Consider the following 25,190-nt stretch of genomic DNA (forward strand, 5'->3'; position numbering starts at 1 on the left):
TTTCAAGTGGTCGTGATAGCTTAATGGGAGAGTCATTGCCTCCGGTCGTGTACGTGGTGGGTTCAAGTCGCAAGGTCTCAACCGACCGGAATCTTTTCATTCTTGAGAATAAATGGATGGTCCACATCGTTCGAAGATGGTGGACTGTAGATCCTACCGGACAAGGTGGTGTCAATTAGTCACGAGGCTGCGTGTCACCGCCTGAATACTCCCTTCCATAATAGAGTAAATAGATTACTAAACATGAATATTATTGGTGTGAAGAGTAGAGTGAGATTCTCTCTCTCTCTCTCTCTCTCTCTCTCTCAGCCTTCGGGGGTATGTGACGAGAGTGCAGTCAAGGACAAGTTATCAATGGCGGAGTCCAGCTCGCAGCAGGGGACTACAAGGCAAGAGCGTCTCCTTCCAAAGCTTGCGTCTCTTGCTATCCGTCACGCAGATCTCCTCGTGTAAGTGACATCTCCCTGACAAAGCAGTTTTCTTTGTCATTGACAGCCCTTTCACGTTCCATGAGCAGAGATGGTTTGTATGTTGTTGAAAGGGAGAGTTTTTTCATTTAGTGAATTCTGTCACAGGACGACTAGCTGCCTCTTTGGGTTGATTGCCCTGCTCCTGCTTCCAGCATTGGCAAAGAACACGTATATCTCAGAAAATGCTCTCATACCTGGTATTCTTTTTCTAACAAATTTACTGAACACGTCTTTTCCTGTCGACGATCGGACAATGGCAGTGCTGCTGTAGTTGCGTTGCATGGTTTCACAATGTCTGTTACCTTGCATTTCTCAATTAGGACATTTGCTTTTCTGCTTTTAGAGAATTCAAACAGTCCTTTCTCTTTTGGGATTTTTCTAGGAGCGTTTCAGAAATCAGTATCTAAACTTAAAAAGTTGAACCAGGCAAGCAGGCATACTATTGTGGTTTTATTTTAAGCTAAAAATGAAAGGTTGTGAAGTAATAGTCTAGGTCACTTGGGAGGGACCTTCTTTGAAGGATTGCTTATAAATCAAGAGTTTCATAATTAAAGGCTTTGATTCATTGTATTGTCCTTTTTTTTGTAAAGAACGTCACAAAGCAATGTGGAACACTTTGAAGTGGTTGGATATTAAAGACTAGGAGCACTGAAAAACCTTTTTTGAAATGCGGCATTGTATTCTATCATGCAACTGAAAAAACTTGATATAATGGGTGTCAAGACCATAAACCCAACATTTAACCTTCGTTAATCAAGTTGACCACTTGACCAAGCTCACCGTAGGGCCTTTTAAGCTCCATGAAACTGGTGTAAAATGCCTCCAACATACTACATGCCCATGGGGCTGATTTACAAAATGCAGATGGCTGCTACAAGAAATGTAGATTGAAGACGTTGACTCCCCATTTAACACCAAATTGGGGTCGCCTAGAGAACAAAGAGGCTGATCTGATTCTAATTTGCAAAAAACACTGAAGGAGCAACAAAAACACAAGTAATACCTGCCCAAAAAAATAGAAACAATATACCGTGATGAAATTTGTTGTAGAAGCCTCTTGAAGCGTGCCATGGGTTCTCCAAGCGGTCCTCAACCTTCTTGCTTTGATACCATAAAGGAATGAAGAGAGGAGCACATGCGAGGGGAGACAAACACAACATGATAGGGACTTTGCTAATAAAACTGCTACATCTTGACACATGGGAAAAATGCTAATATTAAATAAATGTGTCGCGTGTACATCTAACCCTATGTGCATGTGGACAAGTTGGAACTCCTATTTCTAGGGTTTAGGACAGACTACAGCTTAGGAAATGTTGTGACATCCTTGTGAGCCTGTATGCAAAACGTGCATGTCCAAGCACTTTAGAGTAGCTGCATACCCTTTGATTCCACTAGAGCACAGTGCACACCCATTGTCTGCTAGGTGTAGGCACTACGGAGTGTTCCCATAATGTAGCATTAGTACCAAGCCTAGGTACCCTCTGGTTGCACTTGAGCACAACCAGTGTCTGGTAGGTGTAGGCATTAGGGAGTTTTCCCATACTGCAGCATTAGTACTAAGCTAATATTAAATAAATGTGTCGCGTGTACATCTAACCCTACGTGCACGTGGACAAGCTGTAACTCCTATTCCTAGGGTTTAGGACAGCCTAGGAAGTGTTGACACCCTTGTGAGCCTGTATGCAGGACGTGCATGTCCAAGCACTTTAGAGTAGCTGCATACACTCTGATTGCACTAGAGCACAACCAGTGTTTGCAGGTGTAGGCACTAGGGAGTGTTCCCATACTAAAGCATTAGTACCAAGCCTAGGTAGTATCTACATAGGAAGCACCTCCAATAAATAGGTTTTTAACTTATTAATAAGTTAATTGACATTTAGCATTAATTTATGAAGTCGTGGGCTACCTTATGGCATTGTGACTGCTCGACCCATGCTTTCTGCCTATATAGGAGACCCTTGGGGCAACCATGCATCATCATAACCTACCGAGTACAAGCACCCCATGGCACCTAGTGCCGCAGCACCCTCAAGCATTCCCTAGCATTTCCAGATCCCCAAGCACCTGGCAGTTGCACACCATCTTCATCCTTCAACATTTTTCATGAGCCTCTCTCGGTGCTAGCAACTCTTTACCGCAAGAGCAAATCAGCCCTAGCGCTTGCCTTCATTAGTACCATTGCCAACAAACTACAGATCCCAACCCTCAAGCCTAGCGTTTTCAGCATTCAGCTATCTAGCACCATTGATGACAGATTCAGCCATACCCTCATCTAGTACCTTCATAGATCCGGATCCTCACCACTAGTGTTTTCTATTTTCAGCCCTTAGCCTCGGTGAACTAAGCACCCACCGCAAGATGCCATTAGCATCTCAACACCTAGGACCATGGGACCCCATCTGGTTTTAGTATTCTTTTTCTCTCTCACTCATAGAACCTTCTCTCACAGTATTTCTCCTCCTCCTCTCTTTAGTCTATTGCACATTTTGTCTCATGAGGTAAAAGAAACTGAGTACGCACTGATCACTCATCTTGAGTTATCACCTTAAATTTCTTCCGCTGCACATAACATTGGTGTTAGTGCTCTTTGGCAGTGTTCGGTATCATCACTCTTAAGAAAAGAACTTAAAGAACGAAGTAGAATTAAAGAAGTTTTGTGTCCTTGCCCTTGACTAATTCCTGCTGCCTACAAATATTAGCCACTCCCACCCTCAGTCCATCGCGCATCGGGTGCATTCTTGTCTTCATCAATAGTCTTAGGGATCATTTGCTTGTTTGAGATCGCTCATAACCCCCAAGGCCTCTTGGGTGTGCCAATCTCTTTAATCTGTGTTTTTTGAAGAGTGGCAGGTAACCCAAAAGAGAGGCTTTCCAACCTCCCCTTGTTCCTCTTTTTCGCTCATTGAGAGTGGACCTTGCACATTGCGGCATCCCAATCGTTGTGAGGTGGGAAAAAGCAACCTTGGTGTGAGCGCAATGTCACGTGCACATGGCTTTGTGTGTGTCAAGTGCAGCAGAATTGAAATGGTGACAAGATCTAGACTTCACACTTCCACAAATCTTTCTTCTTTCCTTGTGTTAATGAGTGCTACTCAGCACGAGAGATGGTTTCTTTTATTTCCTAGTAGAGAGAGAATGAGAGGTAGAGGTGTAGAGAGAGAGAGAGAGAGAGAGAGAGAGAGAGAGAGAGAGAGAGAGAGAGAGAGAGAGAGAGTTATTGATGTGGTATTTGCATTTGATTGCATAAATGGAATGTACACATATGCAATACCTCAATGCAAACTCTACGAGTCTACTGACTTGATGGGGAATGTTGTTGTGGTAACTGTCACAAACTGCTGACGTGTCAAGCCATTGAAGAACGGAACCAACGTGCAGATCGTGGCCGAGGGGGCTAAACCCTAAGTGATGAAGTAGCAGAAGAAGAAGCTGCAGTAGACCAAGTGACCTATTGCTAAAGAGAAGTTTCCGCTAACTTATGGGACATCGTCCGATGGGGCCTAAGTGACCTAAGGACGTTTAAATAAAGCAGGACCAACGCACACACAGAAACTCTAGGGTGGAGAATTGATGACGTGGCAACATCTATACAGACAACCTGCAAAACGCACTGACATGCTGATGTGGTACTTGTACGGATTTTCATGTGTTACGTTGATGATGCGGCAGTTATACGGATTTGCGCAAATCGTGCTGACGGCTTTTGGACCAGTTGCTTTTAGAGTTTGATACTTTTCATGTACAGCTTTTGAGAGGCCAAGGGCCTTTAAATATGAGCCAAGGGCTCATTCTCTGGCACGCTCCACGTAGAGGTGCAGAGGATGGAGTAGCGACGATGTACTGAGTTGAAGCAATATAAAGAAATTCCAAAAGGGGCGCCAAGGTTTGGGGCCAGTGCTTTCTCGGGGTGGAACTCCGCCATTCCCCGTCTTGTGTGTCGTGCACTCTCTCTCTCTCTCTCTCTCTCTCTCTCTCTCTCTTTCGGTTCAGTTGTTATTTGAAGTTATTCAGTCTGTTCTTTTCTGTTGGCACCACGTGGTGCTTGTCTCGTGACAGTGGCATCAGAGCTTCAGGTGTGTGCTTTTCTGAAAGCATACTGGTCCTACCAAAGAGCAGACAGAGCAAGAATTTTCGTTCTGGGAATTTCATTAAAGAATCTGTGTCCTGACCCCAGACTTATTAGCCGCTCCCACCCTTACTCCGTTGCGTATCGGGCGCGCTCCCGTCCTCATGGCTCTGACTTACAAGGCATAAGCCATGAAGATCGCTTGCAAGAGTAGGATCAAAGATTTTTCAAGCCACTGTTTTTCTCAGAGGCAGTGCCATGTAGTGGTGGATGTCTATAGCTACCAAGCGGCACACTCCAAGGACTTGGCAAGCTTTCAAGAAAATTTTTGTCCGAAGTTACATGCTTTCTAAGATCTTACTTCGGAGTATAGCTTCTGGCAGAGTGCGGTATCTTGAAATGCTTGCCATAGAAACCCTCGCAGATTACAATTTGAAATTTCTCGATATATCTCACCTTGGAGGCCTAGTGTGATTGCTACATCTTGGGGCTATCATCACCGCCACAGAGAACACTGTCCGTCGAGGCCCGTTTCGACTATTCAAGAGCTTATGGACCATGTTGCGGTCGGCTACAAATTTATGGAAGAAATCTTACCCTAATTTTGGTGCAGCTTTCAGGACGAAAGCCTTTGTCGACTTTCGAGCTCGACTAATGCTTTTTTCAGTTTGATTTAGCAGTTTTTTGAGTTCTGTTTGAGAACTTGTTTGATTATCCTGTCTGGAATTTGTTTGAAATGGATGGCATCTGTTTTAAACTTGCCTTGGTGCCGATTTGAATTGTTTGACTCTGGTTTTAATATTGGTTTCAATAATTGGAGGTTTACTCTCAAGTGGAGTACTGAAGAGAATTGATGTTTGAGAACGCTTGTAGATACTCATGGCCCGAACCCTTGTGGTTATTTACGGGGCGAGTATTGTTGTTGCTACTCATGGCGCGGACCTGGATGGTTATTTACCGGGGGAGTATTAAGAAGTTTGAGCAGTGGTTACTCTCAACACCTCCAAACGACGCAGGCTGCGGTCTGAGGGGCATTTGGTTGTAATAGGCCTCTATATCTCATGGCCCGAACCTTTTAGGTTACTTGCGAGAGGAGTGATGAGGGAGTTGTCGAACAGCTCATGGCCCGAACCAAGATGGTTATTTGTAGGTGGAGTGTTCATCAGTGGCTTAATGTTTCTATGTCTTGTATTATGCATATGTGAGCATTTGTGCTGCATTGTAACATGCCAACCACTCAAAATATTCCTAATTGGGTGAGATGGCCTAGGTATGTAATTTTAGTACATCAAGACACCTGTTGGAGATCAGCACGCTTTGGGTGTGATGGCTAATTTTGCTATGCTAGAATATTAAGAGCTCCAATCTGGAATGAGAATATACTCCTTATTAGATGATATTTTTTTGGGAAGCCAACGGCCCAGGATATCAAGAGCTCCAATTTGGAATGAGAAAACTGTTTGTCCCTTGGAATGCCCCTCAGAAATTTTTGAGCTAATTTGAGTTGTTTTGCGAGTATGGTGTAATTGCGGACGATTACTTTCTTTCAAGAAGGGGGGATGTCACAAACTGCTGATGTGTCAAGCCATTGAAGAACAGAGCCAACTTGCAAATCTCGGCCGAGGGGCGTAAACCCTAAGTGAAAAGTAGCAGGAGAAGTTTTACCAACTTGCAAAGTCTTGTCGAGTGGCCTATTTCTAAAGAGGAGTTCCTGCTAACTTATGGGATCTCGTCTGATGGGACCCAAGTGACCTAAAAACATTTAAATAAAGCAAAGACAGAAAACTCTAGCATGGAGAACTGATGACATGGCAACATCTGTTTGGATAGCTTGCAAACTGCGTTGACATGTTGACGTGGCACTTGTACGGATTTCCGCGTTTTACGCTAGTGACGTGGCAACTGTACGGATTTCCGCAAAATGCACTGGCAACTTTTGGACGAATTGCTTCTAGAGTTTGATGCTTTTCATGTAACTGCTTTTGAGAGGCCAAGGGCCTTTAAATATGAGCCAAGGGCTCATTCTTTGGTACGCTCCGTGTAGAGGTGCAGAGGGTGGAGTACTGACGATGTAGTGAGTTGAAGCAATATAAAGAAATCCCGAAAGGGGTGCCAAGGTTTGGAGCTAGTGCTCTCTTGGGGTGGAACTCCGCCACTCGTCGTCTCGTGTGTCGTACTCTCTCTCTCTCTCTCAGTTCAGTTGTTATTTGAAGCGCTTAAAGTTGTTGAATGTGTTCTTTTCCGTTGGCACGTGGTGCCCATCTCGTGACAATAACTCTTCAAGACAAAGCACCTTCGGGGCTAATTTGATGCACCTTTGGATCTGTCTCGATGAGGGGTTGCTGATGGCCACCAAGGGGTAGATTTGGGGCTCATTTGCGCTCCCGATTTGAGAGGAATGAAGGGCTGAAAGCTGGCTGCAAAAACACAGATCTGGTTGCAAAAACGTAGCTGACCTGACGCACAAAGCAAGGTTGAAAACGCAGATGATGATGGAGCCAATGATGAACAGGGATGGGAGCACTTGATGTTGCGAGGGAAGGGCCGAGAAGGGTCTTAATGGGCTGCTGAAGTACCAGCTGCAGTGGAAAGGCTTGCCTTAGCAGATTCGGGCCTTATCCGGCGAGAGGAAGGGCTGAAAACTGAAAACACTGATCTGCGTGGTTGGATGCAAGAACACGAGGGCTTGCTGTTGCAAAATGTTGTTGGGCTGAATTCTGGCGCTCCCAAATCTTATGAGAAAATGCTAGGTGTGCTGCTCCTTTTATAGGACTTTTTGAGGTACCAAATTGGGAAAATTGTGCAAGTCCGAAAAGTGTGCAAATGTACACACATGTAAGTTTTCAGGCGATAACTCACTGCTCTGTGAACCATTTGACGAACCGATTGGACCAACACATTCCTCTAACCTAGACCTACATGCTCGCCATGTTAGATGCCCATTGAAGTGTAATAACATCTGTCAAAACATTTGTACAAACCATTTATGCAAAAGGGTTCCAAAACTGGAAAACCCAATCTAATGGACTCGTCTGAACATGCAGGTTGTGGGAAGAGGCTCACAAAATTGCCGGTACTAATCCTCCTTATCTAGGAATAGGTAAAAAATTGTCACGTGCGCACTTCACTTGCGCTACGTGGACATGCTTCTGCCATATTCTTGCATGAGTCATTAGCTTAGGACTGAGCTTGACACCTATGTGAGCCTCTAGCAGGACGTGCATGTCAAGGCCAGTCATAGTTGCATACCCTCTCTTGCACAGGACAACATTTCATCATGCAGGCATTCACCGCGTGAAACACCTCTTATAAGTCATTTTATTAAAAGTGACTTTTGGAATTCTTTTTGTAAGTTTGTTGGGAAGCTTGCCCTACCCAACATATATTTCCTATAAATGAAACCCATTGGGCACTCAGTAGAAGCAGAAGAAGCAGGGACACAGAAAGGGCAGGCACCGCAGCAGACCGGCAGGCACCCTCGGGCTCTCCAGCGTTTTCTCAGCACTTCAGCCCAGCGTTTTCAGCATCAGCAGTTCAGCGTTTTCAGCCCACAGCCATCAGCGTTTCAATTTTCAGCCCTTAGCTTTTCCGGACCACAACTCCCCGTTGCAGTTCCTCGCCGCATTGACCAACCAACAGTAAACCAGCCTAGCGTTTTCAGTTTTTAGCCGAGACAGCCAGCGTTTTGCATTCTCAGCCAGATCAGCCTAGCGTTTTTGCATTTCAGCACAAGTGCAACTTGGCGATTGTAGATCCAAGCCGCAGTGCCGCCACAGTAGCAGACCCATAGCAGAACATCTAGTGTTTTCAGTTTACAGCATTGACGTCGTCGTCGTTGACACCATCGTCGACATCGTCATTGCAGATCCCTATCTTGACGACGACACCTTAGTCATCGTCATCAGCAGTCCCAGACTTGACGACGACACCATCATCGTCATCGTCATCGTCATAGTCACCATCGTCATCGTCGTCGACATCATCATCTTCGACATAGACCAACAGTACCTGTCGTCGACATCATCGTCATCGACATAGACCATCAGCACCTCGTCGTCGACTTGATCGTCTTCAACATAGAACCTCAGTACCTCAGTACCCCGTCAGTACCTAAGTAGCATCAGTACCCATTAGCATCATCATTATTGTAGTAGCATTGTGCAAGAATAAAGAAAGTACTTGCTCTGGCAACAGAGCAAGGGGGCCCTTGAGGGTTGGGACCCGACATCCCTCTGTCGTCTCTTTTCTCTCTCGTGTCTCTCTCTCTTTTTCTTTCAGTTTAGTTCAGTTCTTTCAAGAGAAGTAAAGTGTCCCTTGTGTTTGTGTGCGGAGTACTAGATAAAGCAAAATCCTTATTCTCTTCTGCTGCACTTGACAAAAATTGTCTCTGGAAGTCAATGAAGCATGTCTACGTGACAATGTGCCACGTGGACATGCTTCATCGACTTCCAGAGCCAATTCTGTACATATCACTAGATAGGAGTGTCTAGAATGCTCCGAGGATTAGTACCGACAATTTTTTTGAGCCAATTTGCAGGACCTGCATGTCCGGATGAGTCTTTTAGATTATGTTTTCCAATTTTGGAACCCTCTTGCATTAATGGTTTGTACAAGCATTTTGATAGATGTTATTTCACTACGGTGGGCATTTGGCATGACGTGCGTGTAGTTTTAGGTGAGAGGAATCGAATGAGCCATTCCCTGCATCAACTAGATTCCCAGGTTGGCAAATGCGCGACAGTTTCACCCAAAAACTTTGCCCGAACAAGCTTATTAAGAAATCATTCAAATGATTTATTTTTATAACTGTGTCTTCCAAAGTCTTAAGGGGTTCTTAAGCAGTATACCTACTCTATAAAGGAGCATCAATCCAAGTGTGTCCAACAGTGTGAGCCAGTGCTAGAGCAGCGCGAGCGTTTTTGCAGAAATCAGCCCTGGCGTTTTTGCTGCCCCATTGCCAACAGATCAGCCTAGCGTTTTACTCATCCTCGCAAGCCTTGTGCCGTATCAGCCCTGTAGGCCAGCGGTTTCAGTTTTCAGCTCCTTTCCTCATCGGAAATGCGATGGATCTGCTAACGCTAACCTCCTTGTTGCAGCCCGGTACTTCGGTAGCCCATTGAGTCTCTTCTCGGCCATTTCCTCGCCGCATGGAGTGGCATGACATCAGGGTTGTCCACATTCGACGTACGGGACGACTCGTACGTTCCGTACATGAGTCGTCTGTTTTTTTTTTTTAAATTTATATTTATAATTATATTGGCGGGGGCGATTTTTGGTGTGGGAATGTTTTGCATCTCGACTGCATTTAAACAAGAGCCCAATGGCTGCATTGGCTCAAACCACCATGACCTATGTGCGACGAGGCTTGGGTAGCGGATCTACTATGGCCGCCACCACTTTGAAGATCATGATTCTTCTTTCTTCGGACATTGCCGTTTCCAATGTCCATGGACAGATATTTCATGTTCTAACTTCTAAGACTTAAGTTACAAGTATTTAGTACTAAGCAGTGTTAGAAAAAAGCCGGGGTCTAGTGTATTTTAACCGGTTGAAATTATAAAATCCCGGTTAGATTTTGAGCTTACCTCTAAGAAAACCGGCAAATTTACACAAGTTTTAGTGTAATTACCGGCAAAAGCTTCAAATTTTGACCTGAAAACCGGGAGAATTTCAAGTTTTCCCTTATTTTGATCGGTTAGGAAAAATGTTTGTTTCTAGCCCTGGTACTAAGTACTAAGGTCGATGTCATGACTCATATGATCTATCATGTGTAAGACGCATGATTTTTTTTTGCATCGTACGTTACGTCACCGTACGTCTAATTTTTTTTAGTTCGATTAGTACCGCACGTCTTCGTACATGTACCCGTCGTACGTGACCGTACGTGTCAACTATGCATGACATGCATGTAGTTTTAGGTTAGAGGAATCCAACGAGCCATTCACTGCGTCGATCGGATTCCCGGGTGGGTAGATGTGCGATATTTTCACCCCGAAACCTAGCCCTGGTCAAGTTTATCAACATGTCAATTTTATTGATATATTTTATAAACTTTTATATCGGTTTGCTCTACCTAAGCCTTAATGGATTCTTGAGCCTAAGTTTTCACTTTAAAGGGAGGGGACCTACTAGCGATTTGCATCAATTGCAGCAAGCACCCAAATTCAGCCAGCATTTTTGCATCAGCAATCAGCACTGGGGCTTTTGCTCAATGGAAGCAGATCAGCCCAACTCTTGCATTATGCAATAGATGAGTCTATCGTTTTCAGATTTAATGCCGTTTCCTTGCCGGTCGCAGCCTGGTCTTGCTAACGCTACCCTCCTATTGCAGCCCGGACTTTCCAGCCTCCCATTGAGCCTCTCCTTGGCCATCCCCTCGCCGCATCGAGTGCTCTTATTGCTGGCCATCAGTTGCTCCATCAGCAGCTGCGTTTTCAGCCTTGCTTTATGCAACATATTGGTTGTGTTTTGCGCGCCAGATCCTGTTTTTGCAGCCAGCTTTCATCCCTTCATTCCTGTCACATCGGGAGTGCAAATTAGCCCCAGATCTACCGCTCGGTGACCATCAGCAACCCTTGTCGAGACGGATCCAAAGGTGCATCAAATCAGCCCGAGTGGTGCTTCATCTTAAAGAGTTACTGTGGCTACATTTCCCATTTGAGTCAGTAGATTCTGCACTTGAGGTATTGCATGTGTGTACATTTCATTTACGCATTCAAAAGAAAATCCCACAGGCAACGGTGTGGGGGGTGTCACAAACTGTTGACGTGTCAAGCCTCTGAAGAATGGAGCCAACTTGCAGATCCCGGCTGAGAGGCCTAAACCTTAAGAGAAGCAAAGAAGCAGTAGAGGAACAAGAAGTTCCCACCAACTTACGGGACCCTGTCCGATGGGGCCCAAATGACCCAAAGACCATAAAAATAAAAGCATCACCCACACACAACAACCCTAGCGTAAAAGAAGGATGACATGGCAGGACTTTAAAGCAGTCTCTGATTTCGCACTGACAATGTTGACATGGCAGCTGTACGGGTTTTTGTAAAACGCGTTGACAGTGCTAGCATGGTAGCTTTATGGATTTCCATAATTTGCGCTAGCTGATTTCAGCCCAACTTTTAACCAGATGCTTTTAGGCTTGTAAGCTTTTCATGTAAACTGCTTTTGAAGGGCCGAGGGCCTTTAAAATTGTGCAGAGGGCTCATACTTTGGCACTCTTTTGGGTGAAGGTGCAGAGCGTGAGTACCGGCATTGTATTGAGTTCAAGCAATATAAAAAAATACCGAACGGGGCGCCAGGTTTTGGGGCCAGTGCTCTCTTGGGGTTTAACTCCACCACTCCTCGTCTCGTGTGTCATGCATCTCTTTCAGTTCAACGTTATTTGAAGTGCTTAAAGTTGCTCAGTTTGTTCTTTGCCGTTGGCACGTGGTGCCCGTCCTCGTTATAGGGGGGTTCCTTGAGGGGTTGGTTGGGACCCCATCAAGTCTCTCTCTCTCTCTCTCTCTCTCTCTCTCCCCCCCCCCCCCCCCCCGGTGTACATCTCTACTTCTCTTATTCCCTCTCTTCAGGGAAATAAAAGGAACCATCTCTCACTCTAAGTAGCAGCATTAACGCAAGGAAGAAGTAAAGATTTGTGGAAGTGTTGAACCTAGATCTTCACCATTTTAATTCCGCTGCACCTAACATCGGGAGCGCAAGTGAGCCCTAGATCTACCCCTTGATGGCTATCAACAACCCCTCATCGAGACGGATCCAAAGGTGCATCAAATTAGCCCCGGAGGTGCTTCATTTTGTAGAGTCACCACATCGACATTCCCCATTCGAGTCAGTAGAGTCGCATTGAGGTATTGCATGTGTACATTCCATTTACGCAATCAAAAGCAAATACCACATCGGCAACGATGTGGGGGGCCCTTGAGAGGGTTGCCCCTGATTTGCCGATACTTGGAGACCCAGAAACTGTCTTGCCTCTTGATGAACCCTCTTCTCCTACCCCTGGCCCTCTGGTTATGGAGGATAATGCACCCATTCTAGATAATGCAGATGGGACTTTATTACAGGTGAACTATGCTTTGATGTCAACAGTGATCAAGGATAGAAATCCTCTGACAGTTGAGGAGGCGCTTTCACAACCGAAGTGGAAGTTGGCCATGCAGAAAGAACTTGATTCCATCAAGAAGAACAACACATGGGAGTTGGTTCCGTAGTCTGCTAAGCGGAAGGTGATTGGTGTCAAATGGGTCTACAGACCAAGTACAAATCTGATGGTTCTTTCGACAAGCACAAGGCAAGGCTAGCTGCTAAGGCATAGTAAGATGGAATGGCAGGTTGGGGTAGGCAACGGGGACGAGACGACAAAAATTAGCGAACGGGGACGGGGTCCGGAACGGCAAAAAAAAAAAAGAGAGTTTTTTTTGGCATTTTTGACCTGCGCACATACCACACACATAGAGCATTACTTTGACCACAAATTTACACTAAATAGACCAAAGAACATGAGTCATATATACGCAAATGTGCTAATAAAACATTGATGGCACGAGAATCGAGATGGTAACAAAATGAGAAGTACATGCCACAAGGGCTCAAAATGAGTCAAATTTCAGTGTCATCTATGATCTCAGTGACGAGGATAACAAAAAGACTAAGTAAAAGGGCGTAAAGTTTAAACGAAAGTGTAAAGGGCTAGGTAGAGGATTAGACTCTAGAGTCTAGAGTGATGGGTATAACCTGTGAGCTTGCTCTATAAAGCAGGGAACTAAGTCTTTATTTAGCTTTGGACGTGACTGGCGAACTTTTTTGTGATTTGGCTTGTATGCATTAAAAGCTTTGTAAGGATGCACCTATGTACTCTCTTATGCCATTTATTAATCTGGGTTGTTTTCTGATTGATACAAAAACATGGAATTTTCTTTGTAGGCTCTGCTAGCCCAAAATTCACAGTTCGCGATGCTATGGATGCAGCTCAATTTGCAAGGGATCTGCAAGCCTTGAGACACAACACAACTAATCCAGGGATGTAAGCGTTGGTTCTCTTTTCTCTTCAAGCCCTTATGCACATCTAGCTGCCTGTGATGTGCATCTGCTTTCTGAACATATGGGTGCTTTTTACAATTCTTAATACCTTTCTAGCCACTTCAAGATCCTCATTGGGCCTGGTCTTGTCTGTTCCAGGGCTATAAGGAGCTTTTTGGTGAAGTATCTTGTTGGTATGGGTGTAGATTTTTATGTACACCCCTTCTCTCCTCCTGGTCCTACTTTCTCATCCATAAACTTTTTGTTGTCGCATCCATCATCCACAAAATTCTTGCAGTCAAGTGCGAAAGATAACGTCACTGTTTCAGTAGAATTTGGTGTGAACATTGCTGGGATAATACGTGCTCCTCGAGGTGATGGAAACGAGGCCATTGTGCTGGTGACTCCTTATGATGCAGGGTCACTGACGGATGCTGATGTAGTCTCTTTGGGGCTTGGTCTTTCTTTGTTTCAGCTCTTGAACAAAGCACCATGGTTGGCAAAGGACATTATCTGGCTTGCTGCAGATTCACAGTTTAGCCTCCATACAGCTGTTTCAGCTTGGTTGAAGGACTACCATGAGCCCTTTTATCAAAGTTCTACCGCAGGAGAGATTCTCTTTTCATTAGTAGATAAGCCTTCTGCCTCACTCTTAGAGGAAAGCACGTTAGGTGATTTTAAGCGGGCAGGTGTCATCGGTGCAGGTGTGGTCTTTAATATGCAAGGAGTTCAAGTTAGGCTTTTGAATGATTTCTTGACAGTCTATGCGGAAGGGCCAAATGGGCAGATGCCCAATTTGGATCTCATAAATGTTGTGAACAATCTGGCTGTTTACAGAGAAGGGTTGCAAATGAGAGTGGACATGGCAGCTGACATGCTAGAATGGGCATGGCTTCATATTACTGGTCAGGTTCTGGAGAAAGTGGGACAAGTTGCTGCCACGTTAAATGCAGGATGGAAATTTGGCTTGCCTGCTGTTGAATATGTCCAAGGCGCTGCTACTTTAACTCGCTCAGTAATACTTCAGGTGAGCCAACTACCCCGGACATTGTGTTTATTAGCGAACAACTGAATTTTATAGTTTTCGGCTCTTGGTTGTGCTACTGAGAAGCAGACTCTACCAAGTGTGTTAAGGTGAAAAAATGCTTTCGTTTTGGCTTCGTTTGCTTAGTATAGTGCAGTGTTTCTCCAACTAATTGAGATCATGACTGGACTGCCTTATTACAAGATTAAGAGTAGGTAACCTAGTCATAACGGGTGCCTTCTTAAATAGGCAAAGTTCTAGAACTCAAATCATTCGTCCCTGTGGATTCTCCTTCCCCTTTTGTTCCATTGGTCATGCACATTGGATTTCTTTTAGTTCTAGCTTTTGGAGGGTAGAGCCTATTGAAGAGTTCTAAGAGGAGACACTTTACACAGAATCACGGGTGCAGAATGTGGAAGACAGAGCACTCGGACCGCACATCAACTTCAAACTTTGTACTCATATCTTATGGCATACCGGATACCCATCGGGGGGCTCTGATATTGGCAATTCTGGGCCATTGACTCTCTTTTGGAGGAGCATTCGCTCATCCATCTCTTCTCTCTACCGTAACTGCTATTTCTAGATGTGCTTAAACCATTGCAAAATACACAGTAAAATTATCAACGAATATTGCCATGAATTTTTGGACATAATCCTTGAAGATTCACATCATGAGATGCTGAAATGTGGTTGAACATTGCAAAGGCCAAAAGGCATCACTATCTACATGAACGCTTCCCCATTCTGTGACGGAAGTACTCTCCTTGCTTTTCATTTCCCATTTGTTGCTTTTTGCTTTTCCCCGAAAAGCACTAATTTGTTGCTTTCCCTAAAAAACTTGCTTTTGTGCTTTTTTAAACTAGTTTGTTTTTGCTTTAAAGCACGTGTGTGGGGGGGTTAAAAAATGCCCAAGGCTTGTTGGTTTTAAGTATTTTGAGAGAAGAAACTATATTAGAGTCTCAAGAGTATGCACTTTGACACATTGACACATTGACACGGTGATATCCTTGGTGCACAGAGACTGAGAACCCACACACACAAAGATCACTGAAGATTATTACTGTCTGTTATACTCATCTCAATCACAAAAATATCCCAATGGGGGCCGTTACCAGTGCAGATTAGGGTCACCAACGCTTTTGTAGGAGTATTTAGTTCCACCATCTTCTCGATCTCCCTTCATTGTATTATTCAGTTGAGTTTGTTTCATTGTAATGAAGTTGATTCAAGCCTTACAGATGTGGTAGTTTACCGTCTTTCCGGCTCAGATGCTTCCTTACCCTAAGCAAGGGGAAGCACAATCCTCCTAGTGAATCACTGTGGCTTCCAAGCTTAGAGGACAAGATGGAGAAGTAGCCCAAGATGGTAGTTTACCGTCTGTCCATCCAATCACTGGTTGGAAGTGGTTCCAATTGTATTGAAGCCCAGATGCTTTCTTACCCTATGCAAATGGAAGCACAGTCCTCCTAGTGAACCACCGTGGCTTCCAAGCATAGAGGACAATATGGAGAAGTAGCCCAAGACAGTAGTTTACCATCTTTCCATCCGATCAATGGTCGGAAGTGGTTTCAATTGTATTGAAGCTCAGATGCTTCCTTTCCGTGTGCAAATGGAAGCAGAGTCCTCCTAGTGAACCACCGTGGCTTCCAAGCATAGAGAACAAGATGGAGAAGTAGCCCAATTTATTTTTTGCCCCACAGAAAATTCAAGATTCAATAGGAGGACAAGTAAAAATCTGGAAAGGGTGGCATCTATCGTGTTTGCATTTGCTGCTGCATTTAATTGGCATGAGTTGGATCTCTTCTTATCACAGATGTTTTATTGTCCATTTTGCTTTTGATCAAGGAATGATCATCCCGTCTCACTGTCAAGTCACTCTATTCATTGGCTTGATCTCTATATACTTTGCATAACGTGGATCTTGGGAATAGGCCAAAGATTCTCTACGGGGAAATTGATTTCGTTTTTCCCTAGCGTTTTATACATCAACTAGATTTTGCTGTGCCTACGATTGCCCCGCTTAGCCGTAATCATCACCCGCCACATCGTCTCGTGTACCTTGTCCTTAGCGTCTTCTTCCACTTCCTCTTCCATGTACTTGTACTATCTCTTCTTCTCGTTGATTAGGAGGTGTTGCTTCCATGGTTGATTGCTGCAGTTTTGGACGGGATTATTTCAAGAAGAACAACCGTTTGAGCTCTATCGGCAATCAATAAACAAATATCAGAAGGGGCGCCAATCTTGGGCAAGTGCATCTGGGAACGGAACTCCACCGTTCCGTGTTGACTCTCCCTCCCCCCCCCCCCCCCCCCCCCCCCCTCTCTCTCTCTCTCTCATGGCGACTCTTCCATGAGCACTCCCTCCGACTGGTTATCACTTCTACAGAGGTATGGGATCAGTATCCAGATCAGCCAGAGCCATGCCCGCACACGTGCTTTCTTTACCGCCGAGATGGTAAAGAAAGCCATTGACAGGATGAAGACTAGGAGAGCATATGATCACAATGGCTTGGTAGTAGAGCATTTTATATATGCCAGAGATTTGCTTGCAGAGCTTCTAGCAGTGATGTTCAACCGTGCCATGTGCGAGGGCCTACCTGATACTTGGAGTTTGTCCACGATTGTACCTATCTTCAAGGCAGTGGACCCTATGGAGCCTGGGAACTATCGCACTCTCATGATTGGACACTCACTGGCACGGTTGTACGCATCCATCCTTGAGCAGCAGTTGAGTAGATGGCAGAGAGAGGGTGTACGGGGAGTAGGACAAGCGGGTTTCATGAGAGGTTTCTCTACTGTTGATCATATTATGACCCTCAGAGCCATTATTGAGGAGGGGAGATCACGTGGGAGACGGCTCTATTGTTGCTTTGTGGACTTCCGCAAAGCCTTCGATACTGTGCCTAGAGCTAGATTGATGCATAGACTACAAGAGATGGAGATACCCAAGTTGATTTTGGGGATCATTGCCCTATACGAGTCAGTAGTGAGGCATGTATGCACTCTAGAGGGGATTTTTGATTTGGTTCACTCCACTATTGGGGTGAAATAAGGTTGCCCGCTATCTCCTACACTATTTGGCATGTAGGTGGATGAGGTTGCTGACTACATTGAGAGGGATGGTGATAGAGGAGCACAGTTGGCAAGGACATGGATCCCACTATTGTTATATGCTGATGATATTGTGTTGATTTTCGACTTCTCGGAGGGGATGCAGCGTCATTTAGATGCTTTGTACACATTTGCCCACGATAGTGGATTGTCTGTTAACCTGGGAAAACCAAGGTTATGGTGTTTAACACCACACCACAGTGGGTCAGGAGGTCAACACCCACCTTTTACATATGGCCAGGAGATGGTGGAGTATACAGATGCATATACCTATCTTGGGATAGTCTTCAATGGACCGGCGTTTTCATTGAGGAGAGCAGCAGAGACTAGATTGACGAGAGCTTATGCAACCTTGGGAGGATTGGAGAAGATGTGTTCGCAAGTTCAGTCTCAGGAACCTCGAACAAAGCCGTGGCTTTTTGACATTCTAGTGGCTTCAACTATGCTCTATGGGGTTCACATTTGGGGGCCTTCAGTGGACCACCAGGACAGATCTGGTAGCATTGATGGATGGAGATATATGGAGAGGCCTCTAGTCTCTATGATGTCTCGGATGATTCGGGCTCTATGATCTCTCGGATGATTCGGGCTTAGGCCTCAATGCCACATGAGATTATTCGAGTTGAGCTAGCTGCTGCCCCCCCCCCCCCCTCGTAGTTGAAGCCCTTACTAGATCAATTTCCTTCATGCATAATTTATGGGACCTCCCCAAAGATAGGTATGCTTGACCAGCCCTTGGGTCATTCCAACAGCTAGCGCTGCAAGGGGACACAACATGTTGGTATGGGCAGATGACTTCATGGTTTCAGTCACATGGCTTCAGCATGGATAGACTGCCTCCATTCTAGTACTCCTTGGATGCACCGTCCCTTTGTCTCACTCGGACAAAGATCATTGGACTTATACGTCAGGATTTGTGCTCATTTTTGTGCTAATTTTTTCGATTTAATGCTTCTTTTAGTGCTAGGCTTCATTATGGCTGAGTCTGCCCTTGATCTCCAGAGTCATGACAGAAACTCAGTACGTTGAACTTCGTGTTTATGTATGCTCATGTGTGTGTATGTGTGGTGTGTGTTGTGTTTGGGAGCATATGTTAGTACCTAGTTCTACACCCACTATTGGGCACTGACGACGTTAGTGGGGATGTCGTGGTATTTAGTCAATACTATGCATGATGTAGCTGATGGTTATATTGTCTTGTGGGTGACTACCATGGGTCTATACCTTGCACTTTCCTTTAAGGGTGAATCTGGGCTTATTTTGGATTCATCTAGGTATATTATACGTCAGGATTTGATTCGACTACATATCAGAAGCACATGGGCACAACCGATACAAGAGTTGGGCACGAAGATGGCTTTCTATAGAGAGCATCTCCTCCAACTAACAGAGGATGGATATGTGATCAGACTGGCCTATACAGACACTCATTTATCCTATGGGATACGATGTGCTATTGGTCAGATGCGCACATCATTGCATCAGCTAGAGATAGAGTGACAAATTTACGAGAGTACCAGCAGAAGCCAGGATATGCCAGTTGTGTCATATAGGGCCAGAGACAAAGCTACATCACATTTGTCATTGTCCGGCTTACTATGAGATACGAGGCTGCTTTCAGTGTCTATTCAGAGAGGGCTTTGGACCGTTGGCTAGAGTCATGAGATATCAGGATCAGAGATGCCTTGGGTTGTTTTTGCTAGAGCTGCGCATACACAGGGAGAGTCCCTTGAGGAGACCAGGCAGAGGGAGACATTCATAGAAGAGATCACTAACTTCTTTAGGACAAGGACTCAGCAGCCAGATGAGCATGCTTCACAGTAGACTTCAGAGCCCACTTCTACCAGAGGTATACTAGTGGACAGAGCCACTGAGCTCGAGAGAGCTAGACGCCCACATGTACGGGGTGACCACAACATCGACGGAGGCTCCATCAGAGAATCAAGACTATTCTAGCACGACATGGGAGACACCCAGTACGACTATTTACAAAGGGGGACATTGACGAAGCTCTTCAGCGACCGATGCAATACTTTCTCGGACAATGCCCCGAGCATCCTCGAGCATGGATGATGATGATGATGACAATTTTAGTCTTTCACTTTACTTCCTTTTATTTTTGTACCCAGACATTGGATTAGATCCACAAGGATTGTATCAGTTTGGTCTCATAGGTCATTTTGGCCTTTTGAAGACGTTTAATACAACATTTCATTTCATTTTCATCTCTCTCTCTCTCTCTCTCTCTCTCTCTCTCTCTCTCTCTCTCTCTCTCTCTCTCTCTCTCTCTCTCTCTCTCTCTCTCTCTATTCAAGTTCAATGCAATTATATGCAGTTTCTATTTGTGTGTTGCTATTGATTTTTGGCTTGGCATGTCCAAGCCTGTAAGAATGGTATTAGAGCTCAAAAGATTATTCTTCTATGAAGGATCCGATCCTTTGTCACGTGTGTAAAAAGATTGATCAAGTACTAAGGACTCGAAGTATTCAAAGTATGTGAAGAATCATACACTTGGCGACGTTCACTTACGATGGTGAGATACTATCCATGCACCTCTCAAGTCGGCAATGAAACAGAAAGCGAAGTTGAGTGCAGAAAAGAAGAAACGGTACTTGCAAGAAGAGTTTAACGAAGCTCTTGATAAGAAGATCAGTCGGTTGATAAAAAGCACAAAGCACTCCCGAAAGAAAAGCAAATCAGCTGATTACCCGAATTATTTGGGCCGGACCTCGACTTTTGAGATGGCTGGCAAATCCAAGAAGCGTGCTTGTTTGGAGGATGACCCCAATTTTTCTTTGTCTTCAAACGATTGATAGTCCCTCTAGCTCTAGTGAGGATGAGAAAAAGCGGAAGGAGCAGAGAAAGACAAAGAAAAACAGATCCAGGAAAAAGTCTAGAAAGCACAGAAAGCAATCTAGCAGTTCAGTTGAGGAGACTTCTTCCTCTTCTGACAGTTCAGAGAGTGAGAAAAAGAGAAATAAGACCAAGGAGTTCTGTCAAGTGCAACAGATTTTAAATGGTTGACAAGATCTAGACTGTACACTTCCAACAATCTTTACTTCTTTCGGCCGGGATCTGCAAGCTGGCTCCGTTCTTTCAGTGGCTTGACACGTCAGCAGTTTGTGACATACGTGCTCGTAATTCAGCACGGTTGGTTGGGACCCCATCAGATGTCGTTCTCTCTCTCTCTCTACACATCTCTACCTCTCTCATTCTCTCTTTAAAAGAAATCATCATTCGTGCTAAGTAGCACACGTTCAAGCACCCCGTTCGATGGGGCCCAAGTGACACAAGGTGTTAAATAAAAGGAAGCATACACACAAATTGCGTGGAGCATGATGACGTGGCAGCAATATGAAAAGGATGCGAAATTGGGGCCAGTGCTCTCTTGGGGTGGAACTCCATCACTCCCCGTCTCGTGTGTCGTGCATCTCTTTCACTTTAGTGTTATTTGAAGTGCTTAAAGTTGTTCGGTTTGTTCTTTTCCGTTGGCACGTGGTGCCCGTCCCTGTTACAACGTAAAAGTGTCTCGTACATAAAAGTGTCGTGTTACTAGGCTAGGCTCAATTTGGCCCTCCACACTGTTGCCGATGTTGTATTGGCTTTCGATTGCGTACCTCTACCAACTCTCGGACTCTGGTCGAGGGGCCTACCCTAAAATAACAAAACGTAAAGGCTGGCAGGCTGACCTTGAAAACACGGACCTGTTGATGATGTGGCACTCTGGCCGGATTTTGCACTGATGTACGAAAATTCCGGATTTTGTGCTGGCTAATTGCTGGCAGTTTTGCTTATGCTTTTGGAAGCAGACGCTTTTGGATGCAAGAGCTTTTGGAGCAGGTGCTTTTGGGGTGTTGCTTTCGGCAACTCTTGTATTGTTCATAAGGGTCTCTAGGAGGCACTCTTAGAGAGCATACGGACACGGTCTTGGAGAGTTGGACCCTCGGGAGTTTCAACAAAGAAATACCGGAAGGGGCACCAACGTTGGGGCCAATGCATCTGGGAATGGAACTCTGCCGTTCCGTGTTGATTCTCTCTCTCTCTCTCTCTCTCTCTCTCTCTCTCTCTCTCTCTCTATATATATATATATATATATATAGAAGATGCGTAGTGATTTCCTGTTTGGAGATTCTTCCTTTTCTCTCTGGGAGTGCTTATTTTCTCTCATATCCTGATCTTTGTTGTTTACTCTCTCTAGAACAGATTTCTCTATATAGAACGAAGTGTGTTTTAATATTATATCACACAAAGACGAAGTGCCATTGTCCATAAGAGCATCATACTCGGTTTGCATAGGAATCAACTGATTTTTGACTTTTGTGCCTTACATAGGAAATCCTCATCACACATACTCAAAGTAGCCAAAGAAGAACAATTTGATGCATAATAAGCATTTTCGCTCTCCAGCAGCTGGGGAATGGTTTTTCTCTTTCTTGGGAAAATTCTCTCTCTAGAATCTATCTTTTTTTTCTCTCTAAAAATTATGGCAGAATTTCCACAGACTTAGAGTTGTTTTTCTCCCTGTAGAATTGAAATACTGGTTTTGCTAACTTGCTTTTCGTTCCCCACAAGGCATTGCTTTGCTTTTCCCCAGAAAGCACCTTAGAAAAAAAAAATCCCCAAAAAGCACATGCTTTTTGTGCTTTTGTTTTTGCTTTAAAGAATGTGCGTGTGTGTGGGCCAAAGAAAAAATGGTTGGAAGTTGATCCATGGTGCACAGACCTGCAGACACAAAGAGCACTTGTAGATTCTTACCACTCATTGTACTCAAACTAAGTTTATCAATAGACAAATACCTAAGGTGTGTGTGTGTAGGGGTGTTGGGGGGGGGGGGGGGGGGGACGGAGGCAGTTCAGGGCCACTGACTCTTGCGCAGGAGCACCGTGCTTCACCATTTTCTCTGTCTCCCTTCACTCTTTTATTTTCAGTTTCTTCAATTGTTTTTGAAGTATTAAAGTTGATTCAAATCTCATAGATTTGGTAATTTTCTTTCTTTCCATCCGATCATTGGTTGAAAGTGGCTACAGTTAGTGATGAAAGTGTTTCAGATTTTTGTGGTTCACAGCTATATTCTTCGACCACTTGTCTGAAGTTGTTACAACTGGCCATGATCATAAATGTATGTGGATATGGCTATGGCTGACAGACAAGGAGGGAGGATGGGTCTCGAAGATTGAGGCGCTATGGATCCATTGAAGGCACTCGTGCGCAGTTCCTCCTCTAAGCTCTCGAGCGATAATCGGTGAAAAAAGCAGCATTGACATTCTGATGCCCCTGAAGGCCAAGGAAGTAGGGCAGCTGCTGCATCTGTGCCATGATCAGCTCCTTCTCCACAAGCAATAGCTCAATGCAGGCATCAACGACAACATTTAGCACGGACCGAAGTATCAATTGCTAATTTCCTCTACTTGCGAGAGCTCGCAATGCAGCATGCAACCAAGGATTTCAAGTCTCAGAAGGGTTTCCTTTTTTTTTTTAAACGAAGACTGAACTACTGTCTGCCTGCCTGCTGTACTTGTTATGCTTGCTTTGGCATTGTTGATATGAAACCTGACTGCCTGTCTTCTTCCTTCCTTCTGTACCCTACCTTTCTTCCTTCTTCCTGCCCATAGAGCTGCTGAAAAAGTGGGGGGTGAAGCAGCATGATTTGGCAATGCCATAGCCATACTTAAAGCAGGACCAAGAGTGCTGAATCTGAATGTGTTCATGAGAAGGTAGAGTTCTGTGAACAGGATTATCCCTTACTTTCCGTGAAATGATTTCGTCTGGCCTTGCTCAGTGCAACTCCTGTCTGCGACACTGCCGACCACCAATCGACGGCCCTTCTGGAATGCTGCACACCGTCATCAGCCCTAGCATGGCTCCGCCATCTTATGTGGTAGAAGTGCCATACAGCTTTTGCATGCATGAATTTGACACTCTTCCCAGCCTACCCGCCAGGTGTTTCTCTCAACCATCACCTCCCATGGTGGTTATGCCACAGCCCCTGCTATCTTGCCTCCCATCTCCTGAGGCCATGATAAAGCCCTCTGAACTGCCTAGTCTTCCTCTTCGACCAATAACCGCTTGGCCATGGTCCTCCCCTCATATCCTCATCTATCTCTCTACTTGTTGTGGCCTGTGTTCTCCGCTCTCTGTGAGTGCAGCTATTCGACCAGGCAAGCACCTTGGGGCCTGGGCGCATCACCTTCGGCTTGATTTTTAAGACTTTTTTGTGAGACTTGTTGATTATCTGTTGATTATCTTTTTGCCTCTTACTTTTGCAGGCACTAGGGGCTCCAACTGGGGCTCATGGAGCATTCAGAGACTATCAAATTGATGCAGTGACCATAGAAATGTCATTTGCATCACAAGCACAGGGAGGGCAGGTTGGATCCTTGCTCAAGTTTGGGAGGTAAGACCCTGTTGTCAAGTTATATCCTTGTGGAATGACCAGATAAATGAAGATATTGAGATATGTGCTTTTCTGGTAGGCTACTTGAAGGAACAGTTCGATCGGTAAACAATCTGTTGGAAAAGTTTCATCAGTCTTTTTTCCTGTACTTTCTTACCGGCCCAAGCAAATTTGTTTCTGTGGGTGTCTACACCATCCCCCTGATGTTGCTGCTGATAACACTACCCCTCAAGGCTGCGGCTCTGTGTACGAGTAGCAGCAGCCAAAGTTCTTCCACAACATTGAGTCAACCGCAAGCTGTTACAGCTCTTCAGGATGGAAAACTTGCCAATTGGCTCTTTGCGGTATTTTCAGTTTGCGTATTTGAATTGTGGGCTTCTGTAGTAGCCATTTTTCCTCCCATTGCTGACCATATGGTAGAGTCTTCGGAGTTGAAGGTAGCTGTTTGGGTCGCCTTCTCCACCATCAGCTGCTTTCTATCCTGGAGAATTCTAGTGTGGATATCGAGGGTTCTGGGGATTCCAAATCCTTTAGGTAACAATTGGACAGCCATCAAAGCATCTACTCTTGGGATCGCCACCATAGGTGTGGGTATCATGTCATCAATCAATTTTGCTGCAGCTTTGGTTGGGGCAGTGGTACTTGCTCCCATGTGCCTAACTGTTTGTCCGTTGCGAACAGGAAAGGGCATCCATCAATTTTTCATAGGCTTGGCTTTGAGCATGTTCTGTGCTCTATTATTTTCCTGTTTTTCTAGAGAGCAACTGAGTGATAGTCTAGGGGTATTTTGGGATTGGGTGGAATGCCAGTGGAAATGGGGTAGTGCTACCTATCTTTACTTGTCATTGGTGCATCTCCCCTGTTCAGTTCTATGTATACTAGTATTGATGTGCGCTCCTAATAAATGAACATGAAAAAAGAAAGATTTTTCTTCCAAAGGTTGGCACCTCTCCCTTGGCTATCACACATTTTTCTGCAAATGCTCCCTTCATTATGCAGCATGAAAGGCCCTCTCGCCTGTCTATATCTGGAATGCGAAATGTATCGTTTTTTTCCTTATCGAGGTGATCAATTTCCTTCTGGCCGATGGGCCCTTAGGGCCTTCTCA

The 25,190-nt window shown here is 44.9% G+C and overlaps 1 protein-coding gene across 1 annotated transcript; it reads left to right on the forward strand.

Annotated features, from left to right (window-relative positions):
- Positions 1 to 267: 267 nt before the first annotated feature.
- On the forward strand, positions 268 to 25,032 carry LOC147465127 (GPI transamidase component family protein / Gaa1-like family protein). The gene is made up of 6 exons (XM_086518301.1): positions 268 to 449; positions 576 to 667; positions 13,456 to 13,555; positions 13,711 to 14,578; positions 23,955 to 24,082; positions 24,162 to 25,032. The coding sequence occupies exons 1-6, from the start codon at positions 355 to 357 to the stop codon at positions 24,988 to 24,990; spliced, it is 2,112 nt and encodes a 703-aa protein (XP_086374427.1). The 5' UTR covers positions 268 to 354; the 3' UTR covers positions 24,991 to 25,032.
- Positions 25,033 to 25,190: the final 158 nt, after the last annotated feature.

The sequence above is a fragment of the Adiantum capillus-veneris genome, chromosome 1 (genome assembly GCF_014529385.1).
Source record: "Adiantum capillus-veneris isolate H3 chromosome 1, ASM1452938v2, whole genome shotgun sequence".
Classification (NCBI taxonomy): domain Eukaryota; kingdom Viridiplantae; phylum Streptophyta; class Polypodiopsida; order Polypodiales; family Pteridaceae; genus Adiantum; species Adiantum capillus-veneris.

Coding starts and splice junctions, on each gene's coding strand:
- LOC147465127 (XM_086518301.1), top strand. CDS start 355: ATGGCGGAGTCCAGCTCGCAGCAGGGGACTACAAGGCAAGAGCGTCTC. Junction 450..575: donor CGTCACGCAGATCTCCTCGT/GTAAGTGACATC, acceptor ATTCTGTCACAG/GACGACTAGCTGCCTCTTTG. Junction 668..13,455: donor AGAAAATGCTCTCATACCTG/GTATTCTTTTTC, acceptor TTTTCTTTGTAG/GCTCTGCTAGCCCAAAATTC.